The sequence below is a fragment of the Sceloporus occidentalis genome, unplaced genomic scaffold (genome assembly GCF_023333645.1).
Source record: "Sceloporus occidentalis isolate IW3139 unplaced genomic scaffold, rSceOcc1.0.p SCAF_107, whole genome shotgun sequence".
NCBI lineage: Eukaryota > Metazoa > Chordata > Lepidosauria > Squamata > Phrynosomatidae > Sceloporus > Sceloporus occidentalis.
This window is the reverse complement of record NW_028317087.1, coordinates 3,228,660-3,255,201: the sequence shown is the minus strand read 5'-3', so window position 1 is coordinate 3,255,201 and position 26,542 is coordinate 3,228,660. Positions and strand designations below refer to the sequence as shown.

General features: G+C 43.4%; 1 protein-coding gene across 3 annotated transcripts in view; it reads right to left on the bottom strand.

Annotated features, from left to right (window-relative positions):
* LOC149283274 (amyloid beta precursor protein binding family B member 2-like) overlaps window positions 1-26,542 on the bottom strand; it is a 99,034-nt gene that overhangs the window by 57,205 nt on the left and 15,287 nt on the right. For all 3 annotated transcript variants that reach the window (XM_089497769.1, XM_089497771.1, XM_089497770.1), the window contains exon 3: window positions 1,410-1,618. In XM_089497769.1, coding sequence (XP_089353895.1) covers window positions 1,410-1,618 — 209 coding nt within the window. The remainder of the gene's footprint in view (window positions 1-1,409; window positions 1,619-26,542) is intronic.

Here is a 26,542-nt window from a genome sequence, read left to right as displayed (position 1 = left end):
ACGCTCAGTTGTAGTTTGATGCTTATTTAAATATTTATGGCTTCCCTCCCACCCCCATTTTTTTCATGCATGACAGCGGATAACTTCAATCTGCTTTTATTTTAAATATTCAATCTGATGCCTCAAAGCAAATCAAATATTTATAACTTCAAAATTTGCATGTCTGTTCCATACAAGAATAATACGTTGGTTGCTTCGTTCAAATATTCACATTCAGGAGGTTTAATGTTTATTTCATATCCGCTCACTATTCCTGTTCCTTCTCAGATAACTCTGAAGGTCTGAAGAAAAGTTTTGTATTGGAAAGAAATTAAATATAGACAAATTACAATATAAAGCCTTATCCAGAGACAGAGCAAGTAAATATTTGATGCACGTTGTTTGTACTCTGTAGATATGACACTTCCCTGTAGGGTTCCTGTCATATCGTATCAGCCCAATTCGGTGTGAAATCAAGTAGTATTACAGTATTCTGAAAGTGGTAACAAGGCTGTCTATGGCCACCCAGACATGTCTGTACGTTAATGTGTGCTCACTATACATTTAACCTTGGGATTTTACCACTGGCTGATTTAATCCATACTAACAAACATATATTTGATGTAACCATAACTTGATTCATAACATAGTAATCATTTCTATAGCATCAGGTTATAATATCAATCTTTATACTGTAGATTGTTGGTGCATAATCCCGATAACTAACTACCAAGAAACTTGCAATGATGCGAGTCTCATACTGGCCGGTACATTGGTTGATAGGAATGGTGGTCGATGGCAACTGGAGCGCTGGTGGCTGCCTACCTCTGGTCACGGAGCAAACCTATTAAGTGGCTGGGGTAGTTCTGGACTTAGAACAGAAGACCATTTTTGAATGGGTTCACTTTTATTATTGCCATGATATAGGTGAAATATTGCTTAAAAGGATATGCGATAATCTCACAAGTAAAACTGTCTTAAAGGCTAAAATACAGTTTAAAAAATGTTTTAATAGATTGAGTATTAACTGGGAAAAAAACTTTAATGCATTATACAGATGTTCAATATATGCATAAAATGTTGTCCTTTATGTGTGTATCAGAGCCATGTTATGGGTCTGTTGGCTCCTCTCTGTTAATAACTGGGAAATAATGTTATTCCAGAGTGGCCCCTACTGTCTATGTGAAACTGGAGCTATAGACCTGTCTAATTTATGACGTGGGGTCACAGGGGATTCAGAGCTACTGGGCTTATCAGAGCAGCACACACTGCAAACTGTACGAACATATGATTGTATGATTGCTCTTCACGATTTATCTACTGCCCACTTCCTTGTAAGGACCGGAAAACGCTGCTTTGTAGGCATGTCAAACACTATGGAGAAAGGGTGAGCCGCAGGTATTATGATGAAAAAATGTGATGTATTTTACCTCATTCTCTGGAGTAGGAGATGATGTGAGAGAGCTGAGTGATCCCTTTCGTGATCCAGGAAGATCTGTCGGCGCTGACACAGGGCGTTCCCACTGTGTGGCACCGGTTGGTATATGCCAGTAGTAGATCCCAGCAATGTCATTGACTTTCTTCCAGCCAGGTGGTAGATCAGGATCTGTCTGAAATGAATGGTCGCTCCATATGTCAGCTGTAAAACAAACATCAAAAAGCATGAAATAAAATGCAACAAGCACTTCATCCCAAATAAACATTAAACTTTAAACGTGCATTGCTTTAAAGCTTTCATCAAAGCGACCTACATAATGTAACATAAAGACACATTTTGGCCACTAGAGTAGAGGCAATAAACTGTTTGACCCTTGTACATGGTTTGCATATTTCAATATAATTGCTTGGGCCTTGTAACCTTTCATGTTTATGATACTATAATTTATGTGGGCACCCATTGCTAACAGGTGTATAAAACGAAGTCCATAGGCAGCCATTGCCATAGACAAACATTGACAAAATGGGTCATACTTAAGAGCACTGTGACGTTAAATGTGTCACTGTCATAGGAAGCCACCTCCTTGGGTCCACTGTGTAATTTAAGTGAAGTGGGAGCGTCTAGGAGTGATAACAGCTCCTACCAGAATGCATGGTGCCCCCTGTACAGTTTGGTGGAGGAGGGATAATGGTATGGGGTTGTTTTTGAGGGGTTGGGTCCTTTACTTCCAGTGAAGGGAAATCTTAATCCTTCAGCATACCAAGATATTTTGGACAATGCTATGCTTCTACGTTTGTGTGAACAGTTTAGGGAAGGTACTTTTCTATTCCAGCATGTCTGTGCCAAAGTGCACAAAGCAAGGTCCTCAAACCCACCAAATACCTTTGGGATGAACAGGAACATAGATTGCGAGCCAGGTCTTCTTGACCAACATCAGCATCTGACCTGGAAAGTGGGGCCAACTATATATATATCAATGCCCATGGTTTTGGAATGGGATGTCCAACAAACTCAAGGTGTGATGGTCAGGTGTGCACATACTTTTGGTCAGACAGTGTGTGTTAAAATACTGGCTTCACGTGTCAAAAGGTGAAATTCCCAGCCATGTTAATAGGTATAAGCAATATTAATTACCTGGTTCCTGCATGTATGTGGATGTTACATACCATCAACCAGGGCCGCAAGTGTCTAAATTCATATCACATAACATTTACATAAATCCTGTTAGCAGGGCCATGATGGCAGCATTTTTCCTACCTAGTGGTAATTAAGGAATTCAAACCACCAACACACTTGTAATTTTGTTTTAATCTTCTAAGTGTACTCCGAAGCCTAATTCCTATTGTATTTGGTGTATTGTTTTTAAAGATGTCTTTAAAATTATACACCGCAATATCAAAGATTTCTCCTTGAACTATCGGCCTTCAGAGACACACATGATGCATTCCAACAATATCCGTTACTCAGTGCTGCGCACACCATGATTCAGGATCGCAGACTCACAAAATAATAAAGAGGTTTTACAATTAAACAATATTTTAGATTCCTCAGTGAAGCCGCATATCTCACCAAAGTATAACACGCTGGGTTTTGTTTTAGATTTTTCTTCCATTGCTTTTCTCCCAAGGAACCGAAATAGTAAAAGAAAGCCATGTATTATAAAATGATCGCTTAATCTTGGTTGCGCAGTGCAAGACGTGCAGGCCTGCTTAATCTTCACACTATGAAGTTTAGCAAAATGACAGCGCAAAGAGCCTTTGGTTAATGATTTGTTGTGAGTTAAAGTTTATTTGAAACATTCATCAACAGAGCCAGACCAACCACTAAGATTCCATATCAGTATATCATATAATTAATGTGTCATCAATATTCAAATGCATTGAATTGTAGTTTGTTGTTTTGCAATGTTGACCATGGATGATTGGTTTGGCCCACTGAATGCCAGTGCATGGCAATTTACTGGTCTTTACTCAAGGGATGCAACGTCTACCAGGGACCGTGAAACATTTCTACATCTCCCATGGTCTTGTGTCGCCTTGTTGCTTCAATGACTTCAGTATGTGTGTGCCCAGTGGTAAAACAATATGAGTAACAGCAGAAGCCAGTTTCAAAAGGCCCTCAAGAGCACCAAAGCTCTCTAAGACCTGGCTATGAGGACCTCTGTTATGCCCCTGCGTGAAATACCGCCAGTGACTGGAATGACAAAGCACCGGATTATAGTAAGTGTCACATTCTGCTCAGGAATGTGGCGTACCTGCTTCTGGATACCGATACAAACCTGATTTCTACATAAATATGTAGAAATGTTTATTTTCCGCAAAAGTAATTGTATGAATCCTTGAAACATATAATTGTAATTAAAAAAAACTACTCCCTTTTTCCCTTCCACAAATCTTTTTAAGGTACTCCATAATCGTATATTTGATCTGGGATACAATTTACCAGCATACAGGATCCTCACGCAAATATATATACCGTATATACTGAGGCGATCCTGGCTGGGCTCGTTTAGTGTATTTGAGCCTGTGTTAAATGGCCCACGCTATAGCTCCGTGCCATAATACTGCACTGTATCTGTATCACATAGCACATTGGAGCTCTTAACATGTTTAATGCCTTATGGGGTATACAACAAACAGCTGCACCTGCCAACGGTCTGAAAGGGCTAAGTAGGATGTTTTGTTCAAATGTCTAACTTAAAACGCGCAGCCCGGAATTCTTGCTGCACTAAGATACCATAAAGACTCAGCTTCAGCTGATACTGTTGACATTTTTATGTTTTTACCCCTGAACTCTTATCCACTTTGACTATTAAATAACGCATGCATAACCTGCAGTGGGCAAATCTGAAATACTTTGGGGCTTCAGTGCGGCTGCATTACATTGTAACACCCAGTGGCGGGATGTGTCGTGTGGCTATGCAAACATGGATACACGTGCAAAAAGGAACAGTGCTGTGCTTGCTGGACTACACAATGCATTTGTTTTTGGGTCCACACTTAAAAGAGCCATCTTGTAAGCCCTATGTGTTTCATGAAAGGGAAGAATATACCAGGATTTGATTTGTGCTATGAACATGGCATCAGTTTAAAAAAATGATACAACGGCAAATCCATGTAACAAGTTCACAGCTGAATATAGTCTACTGGCGGATGTAAGGGGTAAAGTATCGTTAGCCTAAAAACACTTTCTAAAATGAATGAGGAAACCAGGCAGCAGCTAGCCTTAAATGCCAGGACCGCCTGGACATCGCCAGTCCTGTCCTGGTGCTCTCTAGTATGTTAAGCAAATTAGCTTAGCAGATCTATCATTGTGTTCCTTTCTACAAAGATTTACACAGAAAAACAACAGTGACATTTTTAAGATGATTATAAATGAGGCAAAACTTAACTGATTAAAGAATTGCTACTGTGGTAATTAGGCATTCAATAGGAGAAACACTATTCAATACTAGGAATAGTGTTTCGAAAGTTGCATTTAGTTACAGACATGTTAAACCAGCAACAATTAATAAATAATATTTTTTTCCCTTGCAGCCGGATGGTACTGTAACACGTGACCGTGTGCAGGTATAATCTCTCCAGAAAGTATTAACAGAACCCTAATGAAACAACACCAGAATATAAATAGAATTGCAATTGCTTTTGGGTCACATGGAACTCACATGGAGATAATGACTACAATGTTTTCCTATGTTTGATTGACCTTTGGGATTGGAGTTGTGCATGAAGGTTAGGAAGCCATAAAAATACCAGCCAAATGGTAGATGAAAAAAAAAGTATATAAAAAAGCTAATCATTTCACCTCCGCAGTGCTGCCTGCAGAGTATTCGCTGCTAGAAACGCTGCGGTTTCTGACAATAAGCCCATTCAGGCTGTAATGACATTAGATGGCTTCGGGGTTTGCAATCGTGGGTACATCTTGAGATGCCATCTAATTAAACACCCAATTTCTATCAAATAAATTCAGTGGAGTAAAGGATATTATTGTAGCTGACGAGATGAGAATAATTCAATGAAAAAACTAGAGCCACCGGATAATTTAAAATGCCATAAACCCTGATTTGTAATAAATCTGTCGGCTGTGTTTTTTTTCTATATGTTTAATGTTTATGCTTATATCCTTTATGCTTATATTCACCGGATTTAAGCTTAGCTAGAATGACAGAGATGGAATAAGTTGTGAAATGTCCATTTGTCTTTGGAAAATGTATACTTCAATGTGTAAAATAATCAGCCCTTCCACAATTATTAAGTCCACAGAACAGTTTACTGTGGTACATGTTCAAGGCAGCACCAGCAAAAAGCATTTAGGGAGGATTATCTTCTTGGATTTGGATACAACGTGGCAAGCTCTGTGGACTCCTTCGGGAAATAGACTCCAATGGTAAGTGCCTTTATAGCCCAGGGCAGCATGGACCTGGGAAGCACTTGCCACCATCTTGAGTGTAAAAATCCATCCACGCATCTGAGATCAGAAGCCGAGTCAAATCATTAGTGCTCCATAAGCCATCAGGGACCTGACTCAGGAGAGCTGTGAACATGATGGATCAATACGAAATTCACAGCAATGTTTACCATGTATGTCAATATTAGCTACCCAAATAGTTTTTTGAAGGACAAGTCTCATGGAAAAATAAATATTTTTATTTAAGCAATAGATACAGTAATGAGTAAATTTAGCACCCAATAATCTTTGGTTTATCTGCAAACATGTAGGCTGCCATTGATGCCAGTCATGCTAAAGAAGTACTGCTTAACCAATAAAATCCTTCCCTCTATAGACTTTTATAGGTCGGAGGGCCCCTCAAGGTGATTAAGAGACCAGCGACGTATTCTGGCTTAGGCTGACTAGGGGGTGCTGCAGTCGTCTTGGCCGATCTGCCTCTCTGCTGTACAGCTTCTGAAAGGGGTTGTTATAATGGACACCTCTAGTCTCCCAGCCGGTCTACGTACACTATGGAGGGTTCTGCCGGCATCACACAGTGACAACAGCAGAGTTGGCAGCTGGGTGAGCTACTCTCCATGAGACCTAGCACAGTGCCCAAGTTAAATATGCTGCTGACTGATACATGTCATCATTTGCCACAAGGCAGTATCATAAGGAGTCACTGTTTTCATCTTCTAGAATGGTCTTCTAGATAACAGAGCCAGAACATATATAAATGACCAATATGCATATACTTGACATTTGTAAAATCTAGAAAGACAGGCTCCTCCAGAGGCTGAAACCACTGTACAGCTCATTAAACAAAACTATTAATTATGAAGGGCCAATCCTGGTTAGGTTTGTTTAAAGACAGGTAACATAGCGCCAGTACTCAAGGTACACATTGTTAAAGTGCCAGACTACAACGTTAAAGAAACTGTTCCAAGGTCAAAAAAGGAGTCAGACATACAGGCTTTCACTGGAAACGCTGATTCAAGACAGGTTTAAAGAACAGTCAAAATACACCATGCTATTTAAATGATTAGTTGGTAATCGTCATTACTGTTCGGTAGCTTGTAATTAGCACATATGACTCATCTGTTATGTTGGTATCATCATGAAAAAATCTTGTCTCTAAGCAATGTATTATCTGCAAAGACAGGTGATAAAATAGAACCTATAATCCATATAAAATCTAATTTTTGTACATTGAACATGGTAGTTTAGTTTTGCATTGAACAAATTAGTTTTTTTTTATTTCTTTTAAAAAACTGCATGATATGTAAATGTATTCCATTTTATGATGATCTTAGTAAAATGAGTCTATAGGCCTGTATTATTACTCTTTGAGAACCGGTCCAACCCAAGGGGTCTTGGTGCTATAGGTAAATCAGCACTCAGATGCTTAGAAAGCCCAGCCAGCTAATGTGAACTATGTGGTTCTGCCGTATTAGCCATATCGCTTAGTAATGGGATCATTCTTCTTTTGACTCAGAAGGACCTTCCAGTGGAACTTTTTGTGCAAGGCACCCCAAATCCCCAGTGCCAGGTTTCCATGTCCACTAGGAATTCCTTCCAGGCGCCTTGGGTTTCACCTTCTGGACACCAGTTTTTGTTTCCCGCAACAGGCTCTATAGAAGTCTCATCTTTCTTTCCACAACTAATTTCGACCGCTGTATTCTGTGAAATGCACTCATTTTGCAGTTTTCTTAAGATTGTTTCAGGTTTTCACCCAAAGCCTGGTACTATCTATAATGCTGTAACAGTCCAACAGCCCTACTCGAGACAAAATATTAAATTAATAATTAACCAAATCATGGAATTTGGTTCAGAAATTGGAATCTCAGCCCACTAAAAAAGATTTCCTTTTATTTCTTTTTTATCCCTTGTATTCCTTGCTGTTGCACCTGTAAATTATAACCCATTAAACTGCACATCACGCATCACAAGGCAGCGATACAATCGGTAAAAGAACCTAATTAGTATGCCAGAACAAAGACCCATGAAACACAGTGGCCTGAAAAGTAATAGTCTGTATCGATCCCTCTACACTTGGAAGAGGGAGAGAAGAGAGCCGATAGCATATGGGGACAAGACCAGACAGGGAGGGCAAACACATAATTAAACACAGGCTATTAAGCCTGCTTGTCAATGTAATGCATTGTTTATTAAGTATTTGCAAATTGCTCTCTAAAGCAATGGATATTTGTGTCCTTGTTATATACATAACCATGATATTTAGGCTAAACTTGCCTTTTCTAAAGGTACCGGTATTTTTGCTCCGGTACAATAGCAAAAACGTTGTCATTGAGCTCCTTCAGTCATGTAAATGTGCCAAGTCATTTATGTATCATCAGGGGCAGCAGTATTCCCCAAAATCTTCAATGTACCCGTTTTGAGCCCACTTGCGTTAACTTTGTGGAGCTGGAATTCGTTGAAGCACAGGACTTTATGGCTTGCTTACTTGAGCATCGGCAAGGTGCAGACATCATATGACATCATATAGTGGCTTTCTACACAATACAGCCAGGCAAGAACGCAAATTATAGAGACCTTTGCTGATGGAGCACTTATCTCTGCTTACTTACAACCTCACAACTTGTTTGGCTCCCTTGTGACCATGCACCTTGTCTGACTGCTTACCTCCTCAAATATTGCTGGCCCAAGCTATCAGGAAATGAAAGAACTGAAGCCCTCCATAATGCACAGATCTATACATATCTATCTATCTATCTATCTATCTATATCTATCTATATATATAGTATTATTAAACACTCATCTACAGACACCAGACAAGCCAGAAGGCTTGTTTTTCCCTCAGAAATGTCATGGTGCTGCCACAACCACAAGGGATTCTGGGTAGGCGCATGCAAATAAGGTTAACAATGATCACCTTTGCCTCTATATCGACTTTATACATGGATCCTTGAAAGTAATTGCCTGCTGTACAGGACAGCCTTTAGACAAAACTCGGGTAAGAGGTACAATACCCAGATCACCACTTATGGACATTATATATATATATATATATATATATATATATATATATATATATATATATATATATATAGTTACATTTGAAAGAGTGGTTATTCAGTCTAAGTGGTCCCAAACACTTATAGGCCCAAGGTTCAGGTCTAAACCAACAAATTCAAAACAAGCTGTGGATTTTACTATTTCTTTAATGTATGTAATTAAAAATGAAATTATCAAGAAATATCATATAAAATACATTTTAAGAGGGAGTAGCACAAAATACCCATCATTAACTCTTTATACCAATGATACAAAATAACCGCCACAACACGACATATCCATTATAGCTATATAACCATGCAACAAGGCCAATGGGATAACTGGAATATGGATGACGAAACATGTCCAGTAAGGTAATTAAAAACTAAAAAAAAAAATTCTATTAAGCATCAGGCTTCTGTTCCGGGTCCCTAAATATTCTAATCTCTCTACATTATTACAATTCAATTCTTTCTCTGGTGTAGGTACTAGCTGTAAGTCTATTCACAAGTAAATATTATAATGAAATGCAGTGCTGCAGAATTATGACATACCCATTGTACAGCGCCACGGAATTTGATGGTGCTAAATAATAATAATAATAATATATCTTTTACGTGCAAATATTTTCAATGCATTTCAAATGGTTAAAACTCAAACCCTTTGGCAGAAGCCAGTCCTCTACTTTTCTAGAAGAAGACATTATTTAATGGCATTTCTCTCTCATGTCCCTTTTGCCTTTTCTGTAAACCTTAATTGCACTGCACATGCATTATTATTTGCTGGTTGTAGGCCAATAGTTCCAAATCCTCGCAAGGAAATCCCTACGGTACGGCGGAGAAAAACAGCATTACATACCCTCGTAATTAACAATCACGATGGTCAGCATACAGTCTCTTCCCAGCATCCTGGCACAGCGGTGGCATCAGGACCACCTCACAAATACAAACAGAAAATGTTACACCTCAGTCTATTTTTGGTAACAGCGCTCATCACGGAGCGAGGAATAAACAGCAGGAGAGCTGATGATTCCGAAAGCTCCTTCCTCACAGCATGGTGGGGTTGTCATGGAAACAGAAAGTGCATCTCCCATACAGTATCTCCGAGAAACAATCACATGGTCAGCAGGGAAATAGAGAGGCAGAGAGAACCAGATGCAACGGGAGGGCTGTCTCTTTTGCAAGTGTAGTGTATACACCGACGCAGGCTTCCATAATGATTCACTGCGTCCCTATATGGATGGGGAGAAAAGGCTGCGGAACAGAACTGATACTAAGTTACATCATATATATATATATATATATATATATATATATATATATATATTGTATATATAATATGAAACATAGGTATTTTGTTTCTTATAGGAACACTCCAATCCAGGTTGTGTGCAAAGTCCATTTACATATATAAAATGCTGCTACTTTATTGAATACATATTATTGTGTACATGAATAAATTGCGTACATGAATATGCTTCCTGCTTTCAAGGGGGGAGGAAAATGAGGCAGAAGACTCATAGTACTATTTCGTAGTGAACGGGTTAAGGAATTGCTGCTCTTATAAATCTGTTAACTAAATAAAAAGTAATCTGTATGCAGTAACATGAATTGGAATCCGTGCTAAATGAATTCCCTTATGCATTAAAAATGGGAACGATTTCTTAACCCAGAGTATAGGATAATTCCTTGGGAATGGCACAGCAGCTGTTTGCAGTTGTGTTAGTCTTCCAGCAGTGTTTAACGTCTTTTAACATTACGTAGGAATACATACAAAAACATCTCAAGATGGAAATCAAATGTTTGAAAGTTTCCGACGCAAGGTAAGAACCCCCCGGCCCATCTAGATAGAGTGTAGAGTGTTGGATTCAGAATAGCTTTATATTTTACTAACTTATATTGTAAACAATTGTCTTTCTCCAGTAAACAGTGTCTGCTCCTTTAAAATATGTTTTCCAATCTGCCACCTGCTAATTACCAGCACAGAGAGACAAATCAATGATACGGTTCCACATTCATCTTTATGTTTAATAGCATTCCCAGTATGTTATTCCCCACCACACGCATCCATGCGCCTGATGTGAAGTGACAAATTGTGTGCATTTTAGGAAATTTTTTAGACAAGGCAAGAAAATATTAAGAGGGAAACAGCCAATCTGTGTGTTACAACACATTTGCTGGTTGTGTTTATATCTAACATGCTAGCCGGTAAAAGTAATGATGTTTCTAATATATATATATTGTGTTTAGGCACCTTAAAGATGAACTATATGGGGGTCTTCCTTCCACCAGTTATACTTTAATTGTGTTGGGCATTAAATGTCATGGGGCCACCAGCTTGGGAGCATGTAGAATCCTGGGATTTAACATCTGTATCCTATCACAGGCTGCACTAAGAGGGTACAAGTATGGCCCACGGTGATGGAGGTACTTCCTATACACTTGGCGCACATTTTGGGTTCTCCCTCCAACATTACCTCTGCATTGCGCAGAGCCAGCTGAGCTCTTCTTGCAAGAAAGGTTCACTATAGTGTGTCCTTGATAAAGCGCAAACATAACAGGGAGCCGAAACGTATAGTATGTGTATATACATGAGTGATGAGTACTTTCACTGCAGACAGTTCTTTTTTGTAAAAAGACTTACAATGATAATATTAATTTGGCCACAACTGCACTAGACTCATCAGGATCCTTCTATACCTTGATTAGCCCAGACCTCTGATGAAGCTCTGAGGAGCGAAACATGTCAGGGGGGCTATTTGTTTGAGTTTTTAATAAGCCCGTGTCACTGGTCATAATTCTATTATTATTGTTATTAGGATTGCAGCCATCAACAGTATATATGATGTGATACTATTAGTGTTATACGACTGTGGGTATATGCCCTCATGTCATAGTGACGTATACCTTTTAGGACTGGTGACGCTGGTGTTTTTAAACATCTTTTTTGGTTATACCTTTTAATAAACACCTTAATAAAAGTGATGTTTTAGGGTGGGGTAATAATAAGGGTATTTTTGATCCCGGGAACGGGATTGGTTGGTTGTAGTTCTATTCCTTGGGCCCCCAAGTTCAGGAGAGGTATTGCAGTCAGCTAATCCGATTAACATGCAGCTACTGTGTTATCTGCCAAGCTCCTGCAGAATTCAGATGGAAAATCACCGCTGATATTGAAGCCAAAACTGCTCCACAAGGCACAGCTTTAAGCAACACAGTTATATGGGTGATCCTGAACTTCCTTCCAGCGTGAGGGGTTATAAATATTATACAGCTTATCTGAAAATGACTTGTTCATGAATAAAAGCCAGCCATAGAATTGTCATACTATCTGCTGAGATCTGCTATACAGCTCAAGTACACCCAGACTGCGGTAGGACAGGAAGCTGGCATCGGACCATGATCTTTAGTTTAGAGATGATACAGTTTTTATCAGTACAGGCTAAAGTGCTCCTATAATTAACATCTTATTCAGGAAAGTCAATGGCACACAGTGTGTTTACTAGGAAAATATTACAGCACTGATGAAATGAGTAGTGAGAGCTGAGAAGTCACAGGAGCCTTTCCAATTAATGCCTACCAAGGCTTCTGTGTTTTCAGATGTTTTGCTACATGTCTATGTTAGATTAATCATACAGAGCAATGATATTTTAGAGGAAACTCTACTGTAGATAGAGCTGGATTAGTAGTCCAAGCTTCTAGAAAAGATGGACACTGGGTAAAGAATTGGGTTGGGAATTTGGGACTTTAAAAAAAAATAAATAATAATAAGCGATATCTAATAGGTACATGATCTGGTAGTGATTGGTTAAGGAATTGCTGCTCTTCTAAAGCATGCGCCATTTATTGAATGTACGATATCACACAGACCAAGGGCTCTCAATCAACTGCATTTCAGATAATCCCAGGCTCTAGGTATACTCACCCTCCCTCTATCAACTAAATTTATGCTGCTCTGTATAAAAAAAATATATATATCTGTTTCTAGGAAGTACATGCCATGTTCCCAACTCAATTACAATGATTAGAATCAAAGGACAGTATGACTTCCTCTGCAGGACTCAAATGAGATGAAGCCGATAGGACTGATCCAGAGGCAGAGAGAATAAATCTCTCTCTCTCTTAAATACACTTTAACTGTGCACACTACATGTTATTAAAGCCAAGTGCGCTCTGACACTTTTAAAACATGGTCATAAAACACATTGTAAAGTGGTTTCTTTCATTTGTATTTGAAAAAAGTCTAATTTTGCTTAATTTGTGGCATTGTCCATTGATGCCAATTGAAGACTGGAGAAGAATGATGAGCACAGATCTCAGATCCCTCTACTAAGAGATGTGCTTGTCATAGGTGAACTCTCCAATGGCAGACAGCATCATGGGAAGATGTAAATCTACAATATATGGAGAGCTATTGTTGAGTAATCTTAATATAATATAGATCTAAAGTATGAAGACAATGAATAACCCAAAAAAATTAGGGGGAAATATGATTGATATAATCAGCAGTTGTACATTCTGCAGCTAATTAACTATTAAATAAATCACTAGTTAATCATATCCCACAGTTTTCATCCAACCTCTCATCAAAGTATATAGTATTACCGTATATCCATACTTCATTCTGGTTCATGTATTATGAGATGCAATCAAAGTATCTTTTTAGTTGGTGTACATATGTAATGAGATTTAGATTATAAATGTTATTCCCAGTAACCTTAAATGTCTTTGCAACATATAATAATAATAATGATAAAAAAATAATAACCTAAAAGCAAAGAGTTGCATATACACGGTCCACAGTGGTAATAATGCCAGAATATGTGAGGGAGATGAAGAAGGTATCGGTAGTTCTCTATCAGGCCACTAGGTGTCAGGTTTCTGCATTTAGCTACACAATACATCCATGTGCCAAGCTCTGAGATGAACAGTACAACCCATCCGCTAACGGTATAGAAATTCAGTTTCTCTTCGTATTAAGGTCATTAGAAAACAAGTGGCTAAAACCGTGAAATTTCCTGAATAATATTGGATTCAAACTGTTTGTTCTTATATACCTGGGGTGTTGTTAGTTTACCACTACCTGGCTTCGCCTCATTAATTAGATGCTGTAGCGATGCTTTAGGTCGTGGGCTGGACACTCTTCGCAGAAGATGAGCCGTGGACAAAGTCAAGAACAAGGCAGAGTCAGCAACAGTAGATCAGTCAGGCAACAAGAAGTACCAGAGGAGTAGCGAATATTGTAGTTAAAACACAAGCTGTGGTAAGGTTAATGGTGATCAAAGCCAAGCCTAAATACAAACTGTCAGGGATCAGCACACCCAGAGTCACAATGAGAAACTTAAATAAAATACCTCATTAGATGTGACAGCTGGGAAAGAAACAAATGCAAAAATGAACAAACACTTGAGAGAAAACACACAACTGCTGTCATACTCAGGAGAAGAGGACCTGCCAGCTCTGGAGGGTGACTAAACAGCTGTGCCATGATCCCTATAAGAGGTAAGTGTACAGATACAAAGGCTTGTACAACATTTCTACAAATGGCCGGCCCTGTATTTTTGGGGCTCCATGAGGCTAAGCTCAGAATGCCGTTGTCTACATTCCCAAGACTAGAATGAGTTAGTCAGGTTTAACTGTCCCGGTCATCACAGATCTAGGATAACACTAGAATAAATTGCCATGGCTAGAACATCTGCACTAACTGGGAGTGGAAGATCTGAATCCAGCACCTGGCATTCCAAGACTAGATTATACACTCATCAGCCATAACGTTATGACCACTGACAGGTGAAGTGGATAGCATGGATGATCTTGTTATCATGCACCTGTGAGTGGGTGGGATATATTAGGCAGCAAGTGAACATTTCGTCCCCAAAGTTAATGTGTTAGAAGCAGGAAAAATGGGCAAACGTAAGGAACAGAGCGACTTTGACAAGGGCCAAATTGTGATGTCTAAACGACTGAGTCAGAGCATCTCCAGAACTGCAGCTATTGTGCGATGTTCCTGGTCTGCAGCGGTCAGTGCCTATCATAAGTGGTCCAAGGAAGGAAAAGCGGAAGGAAAAGGGTTATGGGCGGCCAAGGCTCATTGATGTACGTAGTGGAGAAGGCTGGCCTGTGTGGACAAATCCAACGGACGAGTTACTGTAGCTCTAATTGCTGAAAAAGTAATGCTGGTTCTGATAGAAAGGAGTCAGGACACAAAGCGCATCACAGTTTGTTGCGTATGGGGCCGTGAAGCCGCAGACCAGTCAGGGTTCCCATACTGACCCCTATCCACTGCCGAAAGTGGACATGAGCATAAAAACTGGACCACGGAGCAATGAAAGAAGGTGGCCTGGTCTGATGAATCACGTTTTCTTTTTCATCACATGGATGGCCGGTGCTTACCTGGAGAACACACGGGACCTGGATGCATCCATGGAGGCCGCACCTCGCAACTTACAGGACTTAAAGGATCTGCTCCTAAAGTCTTGATGCCAGATATCACAGCACACCTTCGGAGCTCTAGTGGAGGCCATTCCTCGACAGGTCAGGGCTGTTTTGGCGGCAAAAGGGGCATCTGTACAATATTAGGGAGGTGGTCATAATGTTTTTGCTGATCGGTGTATTTGAAACTGATAAAATGGAGGGTACTTGGAAGCTAAAAACTTGCTTGAATAAATCTTGAAGAAACACTGACTCACTAACGGTTTAAGCAGACTAAATCTTGTTATTAAAGTGGAAGGCATGAAAGCGCCCTGGTGACTCGCTCAGAACCACCGTCTGATTTTCTTGTCAAATGAAATTATCCCTGAATGACAAGGAATAATCCATTATAACTGTCGTACCTACCCGGCCGGCTGGGGTCCCTCGGCGTCCTTCGCGCCCGTCCTCCTCGTGTGTTGCCGTGCGTGCGGCGCGCACACGAGGGGGCGTGTGTATCGGGCAGGCACGCCTTCCTGCCACTGTCAGTCCTGATCGGGCTGCCGCTACATGTCAGCGGCGATCGAAGAGACGATCCGCCGCTACATGCTCGTGGCGCCCGACCAGTACCTCTTCTGCCTGTGCGGCGCCGCCGCGTCGCTCGCGGCGGCAGCACAGGCAGAGAGGAGATTGTGGTTAGCCGCCGCGGACATGTCGGCGGCGATCGAGTGTTCGATCGCCGCTGCCTGTCCACGGTTGCTGTCTCTTCCTCCCCTGCCTGTGTGGCGCTTCCGCGTCTTTCGCGGAGGTACCACAGGCAGTAGGGTTTGTTTTGATTCGTTGTCATCGCGACGACGCTTCTCTTGCGCCGGTCGCGATGACGTCATCGTACCTGCTTTCCCGCCATTGGTCCTATTTAAACTTCCTGGTCCTGTGTTTCCTTGCCCGTTCAACGAGTCCAAATCATTGTTCTCGGGGTGTTTGTTTCGCTTGTGCCTTTTGATTGCTATTCTTGTGTACCAGACCTTGGCTATTGTTCCTTGACTACGATCCTGCGCTGCCTGTCCCGACCTTGGCTATTGTTCTTTGACTACGATCCTGCGCTGCCCGTCCCGACCTTGGCTATTGTTGTTTGACTTCGCTCCTGTGCTGCCTGCCTCGATCCCGGCTTGTTTATTGGATTTGCTCGCCATTTCTGCATTGTGGGTCCATCACCTGCGGTGCCTGATTCCGTAACACATTGAACGGGCCATACCATGGACCCCGCGGATATGGCTAACGTCCTCTCCCGCCAGGACCTGCAGGAGCAGCTGCTTACGTCTCACTCCACGCAACTGCAGTCCTTATCCAGCAAAATGGACACTATGACTGACTTGCTACGGTCTCTGGCTGTCGCTCCCTCTGCTAGACCGCCTTTCGTACCCAGGGATCCCAGCCCTGAGGACGGAGGCGCTGCCGCTCGCTTGCCTCTTCCGGACAAGTATGCTGGGGATCCCAAAGAATGCAGGGGATTCCTGAATCAATGTTTGCTACATTTCCGCAACCATCCACGGGCGTTTCGCACCTCCTCCAAACGGGTGTCCTTCATCATTTCATTGTTGAAGGGTGAGGCACTGCTGTGGGCCTCTCCCCTTATCGAGCAGGGATCCGACCTGATGGACGACTGTCCTGCTTTCATGGAGGCCTTACGATCGGTCTTTGATGTGCCAGGCCGCAAAGAAACAGCCGAAAACTCCTTGTTGGAGCTACAGCAAGGACATAAGACTCTAGCCCAATATACTGTGGAATTCCGTACTCTGGCATGTGAACTCCAGTGGGATCAGGGTTCCCTCCGAGCAGCGTATCGGAAGGGTCTCAATGAGAAGATCAAGGACGTGCTGTTGTTCCACGATCCCCCATCTGATCTAGAGGACTTTATTACCCTTTGTTTGCGTGTGGACAAGCGCATTCAGGAGAGAAACGCAGAGAAAGACAAAGGCAGGCGACATCGGCCGCTTCCCTCCCATAGCGGTTCTCACACACCACCTACTGCACCCAGCCAACCTCCCGAGGAACCCATGGAGATTGGCACTATACGGCACCTCACGGAAGCAGAGAAAACGCGAAGGAGGACTCACGGTCTCTGTTTCTACTGCGGACAAGCGGATCACCTCCTACGTACATGTCCGTTACGTCCGGGAAACGAAAAAGCTTAGGGACCAAAGGAGGAGAACCCCTAAGCAGTAAGAACACATCTCCTCCCCATCGCATGTTGATCTCCGTCTCGCTTAGGTGGCTAGACCACTCTGTGGTCACCCAAGCTTTCATAGACTCCGGGGCGGCTGGAGTGTTTTTGGACGAACAATGGGCCGTACAACATGGGCTACCACTACGTCCCAAAGAGACTCCTTCTGTGGTGACCGCTGTTGACGGTAGCCTCTTAGGTCGGGGAGTGGTCACCCGAGAGACCTGTCCGCTCTCTATGTTCATTGGGGCAACCCACAGAGAAACAATCACTTTCGAACTAATACAATCACCTCATGCCCCCTTGATACTGGGGTTCACCTGGCTAAGGCTTCACAATCCACGCATCGATTGGGACAAAGGCGAGATACTTGCATGGAGTCCTTCTTGTCACCGCCTTTGTTCCTTACCTTGCACAAGGGTGAATCTCGTTTTGGAACTCAAGCCTACAGACCCCAAGCTGCTAGTGCCGCAACAGTATTGGGCCTTCCTGGACGTGTTCTCCAAACGACAGGCAGAACGCCTACCTCCTCACAGATCCTATGACTGTGCCATAGACTTGTTACCAGGTACCACGCCTCCTCGGGGACGTACATATCCCCTATCTGAGCCAGAAAATGAAGCTCTGGAATTATACATCAAAGAGAGCCTGGAGAAGGGCTTCATCCGACCCTCCTCCTCACCAGCAGGGGCTGGATTCTTTTTTGTCTCCAAAAAGGAGGGCTCCCTTCGGCCATGCATAGATTATAGGGGACTAAATCGTATCACCGTAAAGAACCGGTATCCTCTTCCGTTAATCACGGAGATCTATGACAGGTTGAAGGGGGCTACGGTTTTCACCAAGCTCGACCTAAGAGGGGCTTACAACCTAGTACGCATTAAGGAAAACGATGAATGGAAGACCGCCTTCAATACGAGATTCGGTCATTATGAGTACCGGGTGATGCCCTTCGGACTATGTAACGCTCCTGCCGTGTTTCAAGCCTTCATCAATGACGTGTTCCGAGACATGTTGCTGTCACACGTGGTCGTCTACCTCGATGACATCCTTGTCTATTCACCGGACATCATAACACATCGACTGCATCTACGGTCAGTGCTGCAGAGACTGCGTGAGAACGGTCTCTATGCCAAAGCCGAAAAATGCGACTTCGAAAAAAACAGCCTCCCGTTCCTCGGGTACATCATCTCCGCTAACGGTCTCGAAATGGACCCTAGCAAGTTGAAGGCCATCCTCGATTGGCCAATCCCCCATACCGTAAAGGCAGTACAACGCTTTTTGGGATTCGCCAATTATTATCGGCGCTTCATACGCAATTATGCCTCCATCGCAGCGCCTATCATCGCCTTTACTAAAAAAGGGGCTGATCCCAAGTACTGGTCTGTGGAAGCTGTGAAAGCCTTCGAACGCCTCAAACATGCCTTCTGTTCAGCTCCCGTTCTGCAACGTCCAGATCCTGCTTTGCAATACCTGCTTGAAGTAGACGCATCAGAGACAGGTGCGGGGGCTGTGCTTTCTCAGCGGAATCCGACAACCTCCAAGTACCACCCCTGTGCGTTCTTTTCCAAGGGTTTCTCGTCCGCCGAACGTAACTACGACGTAGGAAACAGAGAACTTCTCGCGGTCAAACTGGCCTTCGAGGAATGGCGTCACCTACTCGAAGGAACCAAACTGCCTGTTGTGGTCATGACAGACCACAAGAATTTACAATATGTAGAATCCGCTCGACGCCTGAACCCTCGACAGGCCAGATGGGCCTTGTTCTTCACCCGATTTAATTACGTCATGACATATCAGCCCGGAAGTAAAAACATCAAAGCAGATGCTCTCTCCCGTCAATTCGACAGCCATCGGGACGTCGCCCAAGAGGAACCCATCATTCCTCAGGCACGCATCATCTCTTCCTTATCGTCTTCCGTGATGCACCGGATTCGTATGCAACAGACGCACATCACAGCGTCCCAACGACCTCCTTCGGGAAGGCTCTATGTCTCCCAACAGTTTCGTGCTGCTGTTCTCCACTGGGGTCATAACCCACCACTAGCCGGTCATCCTGGAGCCCGCAAGACCGAGTACCACATCCGGAAAACCTTCTGGTGGCCGTCCTTAACGCGTGACGTCAGCGCCTTTATTGCCACCTGTCCTCAATGTTCCCGTCACAAATCCATACATACTCGGCCTTCTGGTTTCCTATTGCCTCTTCCAGTCCCAAGAATCCCATGGACTCACATCGCTATGGACTTCATTGTCGACCTTCCTGTCTCTCAAGGGTTCACTACCATCCTCGTTGTGGTTGACAGGTTCACGAAGCAGGCCCACTTCATTGCCCTACGCAAGCTACCCACGGCATCCCAGTTGGCGGATGTGTTCATCAGAGACGTGGTACGCCTGCATGGTCTGCCTCTCCACGTAGTATCAGATAGGGGTCCCCAGTTTATATCCAAATACTGGAGAGCCCTTTGCTGCAAGTTAGGGATCCGGACGCATCTGTCCTCGGCTTATCACCCGCAATCTAACGGCCAGACTGAACGCACCAACCAGACCTTGAAACAATACCTACGCCTCCACGTCAATGAACGCCACGACAACTGGTCTTCCCTGTTACCCTTGGCCGAATTATCCTACAACAACGCTGTCCATGAATCCTTGCGTTGTTCGCCGTTTTTTGCCGCGTTGGGATACCATCCCGTTGTCCTGCCGCCTCCTGCCACCTCTCGCGGTGCCTCTATCCCTGCCGTCGAGGAACGGGTCGCTGACATGCGTGCCCATTGGAAGGCTCTCCATGACCAGCTGGTCAAGGCCCAAGCCCGCAGCAAGACGGCTGCTGACAAACATCGTGCTTCGCCTCCCCACTACAGGGTCGGCGACTACGTATGGCTATCCGCGCGGAATGTTGCACTCCGTCAACCCTGTAGGACCCTAGGTCCCCGGTTTCTCGGTCCCTTCCGCGTCGTCCGGCGTATCAACGAGGTCGCCGTGTCCCTTGCTCTTCCTCCTTCTATGCGTATCCCCAACACGTTCCACGTGTCTCTCCTCAAACCCTGTGTGCGTAACCGCTATTCTGTGGCCCTTCGTCCTCCTGCCCCTGTCCTTGTCCGCGGCCACGAGGAGCACGTCGTCCGCCGCGTGCTCGACTCCCGTTGGCACCGCGGCTCCCTGCAGTATCTGATCGACTGGCGAGGGTACGGTCCGGAGGAGCGGTCCTGGATACCTGCCCGTGCTGTGCACGCGCCTCTCTGTGTCTCCCGATTCCATGCCCGCTTCCCTCTCCGTCCCGGTCCTTCGCGCCCGGAGCGCGCTCCTGGGAGGGGGGGTTGTGTCGTACCTACCCGGCCGGCTGGGGTCCCTCGGCGTCCTTCGCGCCCGTCCTCCTCGTGTGTTGCCGTGCGTGCGGCGCGCACACGAGGGGGCGTGTGTATCGGGCAGGCACGCCTTCCTGCCACTGTCAGTCCTGATCGGGCTGCCGCTACATGTCAGCGGCGATCGAAGAGACGATCCGCCGCTACATGCTCGTGGCGCCCGACCAGTACCTCTTCTGCCTGTGCGGCGCCGCCGCGTCGCTCGCGGCGGCAGCACAGGCAGAGAGGAGATTGTGGTTAGCCGCCGCGGACATGTCGGCGGCGATCGAGTGTTCGATCGCCGCTGCCTGTCCACGGTTGCTGTCTCTTCCTCCCCTGCCTGTGTGGCGCTTCCGCGTCTTTCGCGGAGGTACCACAGGCAGTAGGGTTTGTTTTGATTCGTTGTCATCGCGACGACGCTTCTCTTGCGCCGGTCGCGATGACGTCATCGTACCTGCTTTCCCGCCATTGGTCCTATTTAAACTTCCTGGTCCTGTGTTTCCTTGCCCATTCAACGAGTCCAAATCATTGTTCTCGGGGTGTTTGTTTCGCTTGTGCCTTTTGATTGCTATTCTTGTGTACCAGACCTTGGCTATTGTTCCTTGACTACGATCCTGCGCTGCCCGTCCCGACCTTGGCTATTGTTCTTTGACTACGATCCTGCGCTGCCCGTCCCGACCTTGGCTATTGTTGTTTGACTTCGCTCCTGTGCTGCCTGCCTCGATCCCGGCTTGTTTATTGGATTTGCTCGCCATTTCTGCATTGTGGGTCCATCACCTGCGGTGCCTGATTCCGTAACAATAACTAGCCGTTTTGTCAAGATACAAATTTCAGTCTGAAATGAATTATTGTAACCCTCGTCTTTAAGCAGCATTTTGTTTGTGTTAGAGCGTCACACGCTAGCATTCCTCCTTAGCAGATCACAGCTATTACTTGTTATTGTGACCTTTCGAAAATTGCTGCACTAAGAGCTCTTCTGAGATGAAAAACAAAATAAACAGTATGAATAGCTGTCTTAGACTTAAACAAATTACCAACAAGCAGTGTTTATTTTAGATGCAAAATGCTTCTGATGTGAATTCCCGGCGAGCCTCTGCTCTGTGATTAACCCCTTCTTATTACATAAGGCTCTTATTTACCATTTTAGTGAAGCATAGAAACACCTAGCAGTATAATTATACAGGGCTACTGGCTTCATTTTATTATTAATTGTGCATTTATATAGCTCCATCATTTTCAGCAGTGCTTGATTAAACAAGACATAAGAAATACTACCATACAATCTGCGAGGAGAGGGTATATATGTTGTTTAAATAAAGTAAGATAAGCCTTGCAGCAGCATTCATGATAGATGTTAATAGACAAGACAGATTTGATGGAGATCAGCTTAGACACAGTTACAGTGGTCAAGATGGGAGTTGATAAGCGCAAGAAGAAAGAGATTTACTCATAAAAGCCCCTATCTGTACTGAAGTACGGCAGGTGGGAGACGATAGTGACACCAAGAAAGCAGGCATATGGGGTACAGATGACGATCAACGGAAGTTTGAAAATAAGTCATTCCGTTTTAGAGACACACAGGAGCATTCACCTGTAAGCCACAAGGTCAAAATTAGTTTGCCAAGAGAAGAGAGGTAAAGCAAGACTAGGAGCGGTCCTAAAACGGAGCCTTATGTTGCTGAGAGGGGAAGTAAGGAAGAATTACTGGAAAAGGAGACGCTGAAAGTGCCATTGGACGCAAGATAAGAACCAGAATAGTATAGTTTCACAGCGACCAAGAATATGAAAGGTTCCAAAGAAAATGTCTCTGAAAAGAAGCTAAACTATTGGGTTTTAAGAGCCGGTAAAATGTCTTATAAATGATTTAATGTCATTAAGTTTATCCGAGAAAAAAGCATTAATAGAATTGTTCTGAAATGAATGAGTTTGAAGTGCCGAAAGAGCCCTTTCGCTGAAGCAAACAACTGGGTGTGCCTTGAACCAGAGACTCCAGAGAGTCTGCCATACAGCTCCGCTATGAGTTGTTCAACTTGACGGAAACCCCCAAGAACGCACTGTGAATCAGCAGGGACTCAATGCAAGACCCCTTATAAATGGCTGCAAATTCACAACATTTCATCTGTCATTACAAATCTGGAAAAATGCTTTTCTGACCGAGACTTTCATACCAAAGGCATTATTTGCTTACCATACAAGAAGAAGTGCAATTAATGTTTTATCTGAGTGGAACATCGTCTTTACAGGGCTGCTCTGCTTAAACAATATACTCTGGGCACAGGAAGGGTTGGGCATATACGAGCATTTCAATGTTATCTTCATGGCAGAATTATGGAAACTTTGCATAAATTGCAGTGTCTATGACAGATGGTTTTCAGCTCTGGATCCAGTTATGGTTATATGTCAGGTGTTCCATGTCCTCTTTAAGTGCAAACTATTTCATAGGTAAAATTCTGTGCTCAATGTAAACGATGGACACTTTTCAGACTGTGCACCAGAAGCCCTTTCTTTATGTCAGAATCTCTTGGTTCCAGACAATTGCATCCAAATTCATGACCAGGCGGCATCACAAAAACCCAAGGGTAAGCGGTAAAAAAGGTTTTTATAATTATTTTTTATAGAGTGCCCAGCTCTGTAAAACTGGGGTTATATGAATTAATAACAGAGATAGAAGGTGTGGAGGGCTCAACTCACTAGAACTTACAACCTTATTTTTATGTTTCAATTTCTCCCAATCTTTAGGATTCCTGCACTGACAGCAGTGGATTGATGAGTGTTTCCATCGTCTGGTGACAGACACAGTTAAAGCATTCAACCCTCTGGCATTCTATATCAACGAGAAGGTTCTAGGATCAGAATATATATGGAAATGAGCCGCATTCCTCCAAGTATTTCCAAATGGCCAAAGGGGAACACTTTTGTTCTTATGGGTGTGATGTGAGGAATAGCCAAGGGACTGGGCTTTACAAAGACTTTTTTAATGTGATTTTGTGATTTATTGGTAGCTATTTAATTCAGTAAATTAGAATGTTTTTATCTACACAGTGATGACGTCATACCCAACATTGTGAGCTCCTAGAAAAGAGGGACATCACAGGAGTGAGTTGGGCTCCAAACAGGAAGACTTAAGAGGCATAGGATGGAATAAGTATGTTCTGAGCATCATCTGCTTCAACACAACCGTAAGTGATGGATAATACATAATTCAAATAGATCACAACTTTATTATACAAGGCCTCACAAGAGATGCGTTCAATAGGAGAAGTTCAATAGTGATTCCACTAATCAATAAAACCAGACACTTATTCTATGAACTCCATATACACAGAACCGTAGAATCTGAGAGCTAGGGAACACAGAATTTGAATTGAGTGCATTGAATTTGAATTGGCCAGGTAATAAGAACCAATTTAAAACTTCAAACCTTATTTATAATTCTTTTAAAAAAAAGTAACTTTTCACCTTTATAATTGTGGGTTGTTTTATATAATTACAAATTGAGCAGACGGTATTGCACAGTTTAAGAATGTAAATATAAACATCATACCCACCTAAACTCAGTTATGACTGCATAAATATACCTACATGGTTAACTGTTTATTGTTCTATAACACATTGTCCAATCTGTCCACTGTCCCTCATACCCTGCCTTTAACTCTCGTCTTAATCATGCCTCCCTACTTCCTCCAGCAGTAGTTGTAGTAGCAGGGACGAAACACAGCATTAAACTGGACCAGACGTCCACAAATCTGCACATGCCATGGCTACTCTCAATAAATAAAACAAGATTCTTCTTTACAATGTGATAATGAAACACAGTGAGCAAGGCATTGATCACCGAGCTTCTGCCTCTTGATACCACTGCAGATTGGCAAAAGGGTCATGGCTGATGGCCATTTAGAACGGGAAGAAGCCTCTATCTTTCATAGAGATGTTCTTAACTCAAGCACCACTGATCGAGAACATGGAAGGGTTTTCACATACCCCGTACAGAACACAATTATGATACATAACAGAAAGCGTCTGTTGCTTCTCACTTAAACATAACAAGCACCTTTCACATACGTACATACATTATATATATATATATATATATATATATATATATATATGTATATATATATAGCATTGCCTGTATTTATGTATTCAGGCTGCATGCAGAGCGCATCTTATATGAAAATACTGTAATAAATATAATTGGATATAAGTGTAGCAAAGCAAAAAATGAAATTTATGAAGACTATATTTTCCTTGGTTGGAGGTACTTGGGTTTTACAACGAGCAATAACTTTTGCCTATCCCAAACTCCCCAGCAAAAAGCAATGTTCTCTATTAATGAAGCTTTCGGATTACTTTTAGAGCATTACCGCTGATTTCATAATGTGGAAAGCAGCTCCCGTGGGAAGGGAAGGACATGATTAGCTGTCTCTGCAGGACTGCCTGCAACATGGAAAAAGACAATGTTTAATTACAGTAGACAAGGAACGCAAAATAATAGCAATCAGCTCCACGTAAGCTGAACATCGGCTGCAAGAGCAGCAGTTTTGTTTGGACAATAATGTGTACAGAAACAATATGTATATAATATCATTTTTGTCACAATTTTTTTTACATTTTATTAATATAAAATATATATATATATATATATACCGTATTGGCTCGAATATAGGCCGCACTTTTTTCCCCCACTTTAAGTCTATAAAGTGGGGGTGCGGCCTATATTCGGGGTCTAGCGCCCGACGCCCGGGATATGCAATTCCGGGCGCCGGGCAGCCAGCAGGGTTAGGATACAGATCTCCCGGAGCGGTGCAGGGGACCTGCATCCTACTCTCCGATACGCTCAGACAGCCTCCCCTGCCAGCACTTTCCACGGCGGGAGTGCCGGTACGGGAGATTGTCCAAGAGCATCGCGCAGACGTTCACCGGCAGTGGCGATGTGCGTAAACAGCCTCCGCTGCCGGCACGTCTGCACGATGTGCTTTAACAATCTCCCTTTCCGGGAATTCCCACGTGGGAGATTTTAAAGCACATCTTGCAGACGTGCCGGCAGCGGAGGTTGTTTCTGCTCGCATCGCCCCTGCCGGTGAACATCTGCGTGAACAATCTTCCTTACCGGTACTTCCCACAGCGGAAGTGCCGGCACCGGAAGTTGAATACGTGTTATGTGTAGATGTCCCCCACCGGCCCGAAAGACCCCGTGGAGTCTGCACCGGTAAGTCTGGTGGGGGGGGACATCTTGGGGACAGAGTGGCAGCATATCTCGGGGGGGGTAGAGTGGCAGCATATCTCAGGGGGGTAGAGTGGCAGCATATCTCGGGGGGGTAGAGTGGCAGCATATCTCGGGGGGTACATCTTCGGGACAGAGTGGCAGCATATCTCGGGGAGGGGGGGGCAGAAACTTTTTTCATTAAAAAAGCACCTATATGCGGGTGTGGCCTATATCCGAGCCAATACGGTATATATATATATATATATATATATATATATATATATATATATATATATATATAATATATAGTATATTATGTGGTTAAATTATGTTTCAAAATAAATATTACTCTGTAAAATGATCTGAATGTATGTCCGCCGCCTGGATTCCGCCGCGTCGCTATGGCGACGGTGGACGCGGTTACGTCAGAGACGCCGGGGAACGCCTCCCCGGGCTATTTAAACATCTCTCACACATCCACCGGTGCTCAGTTGTACTGGTGCTTCCGT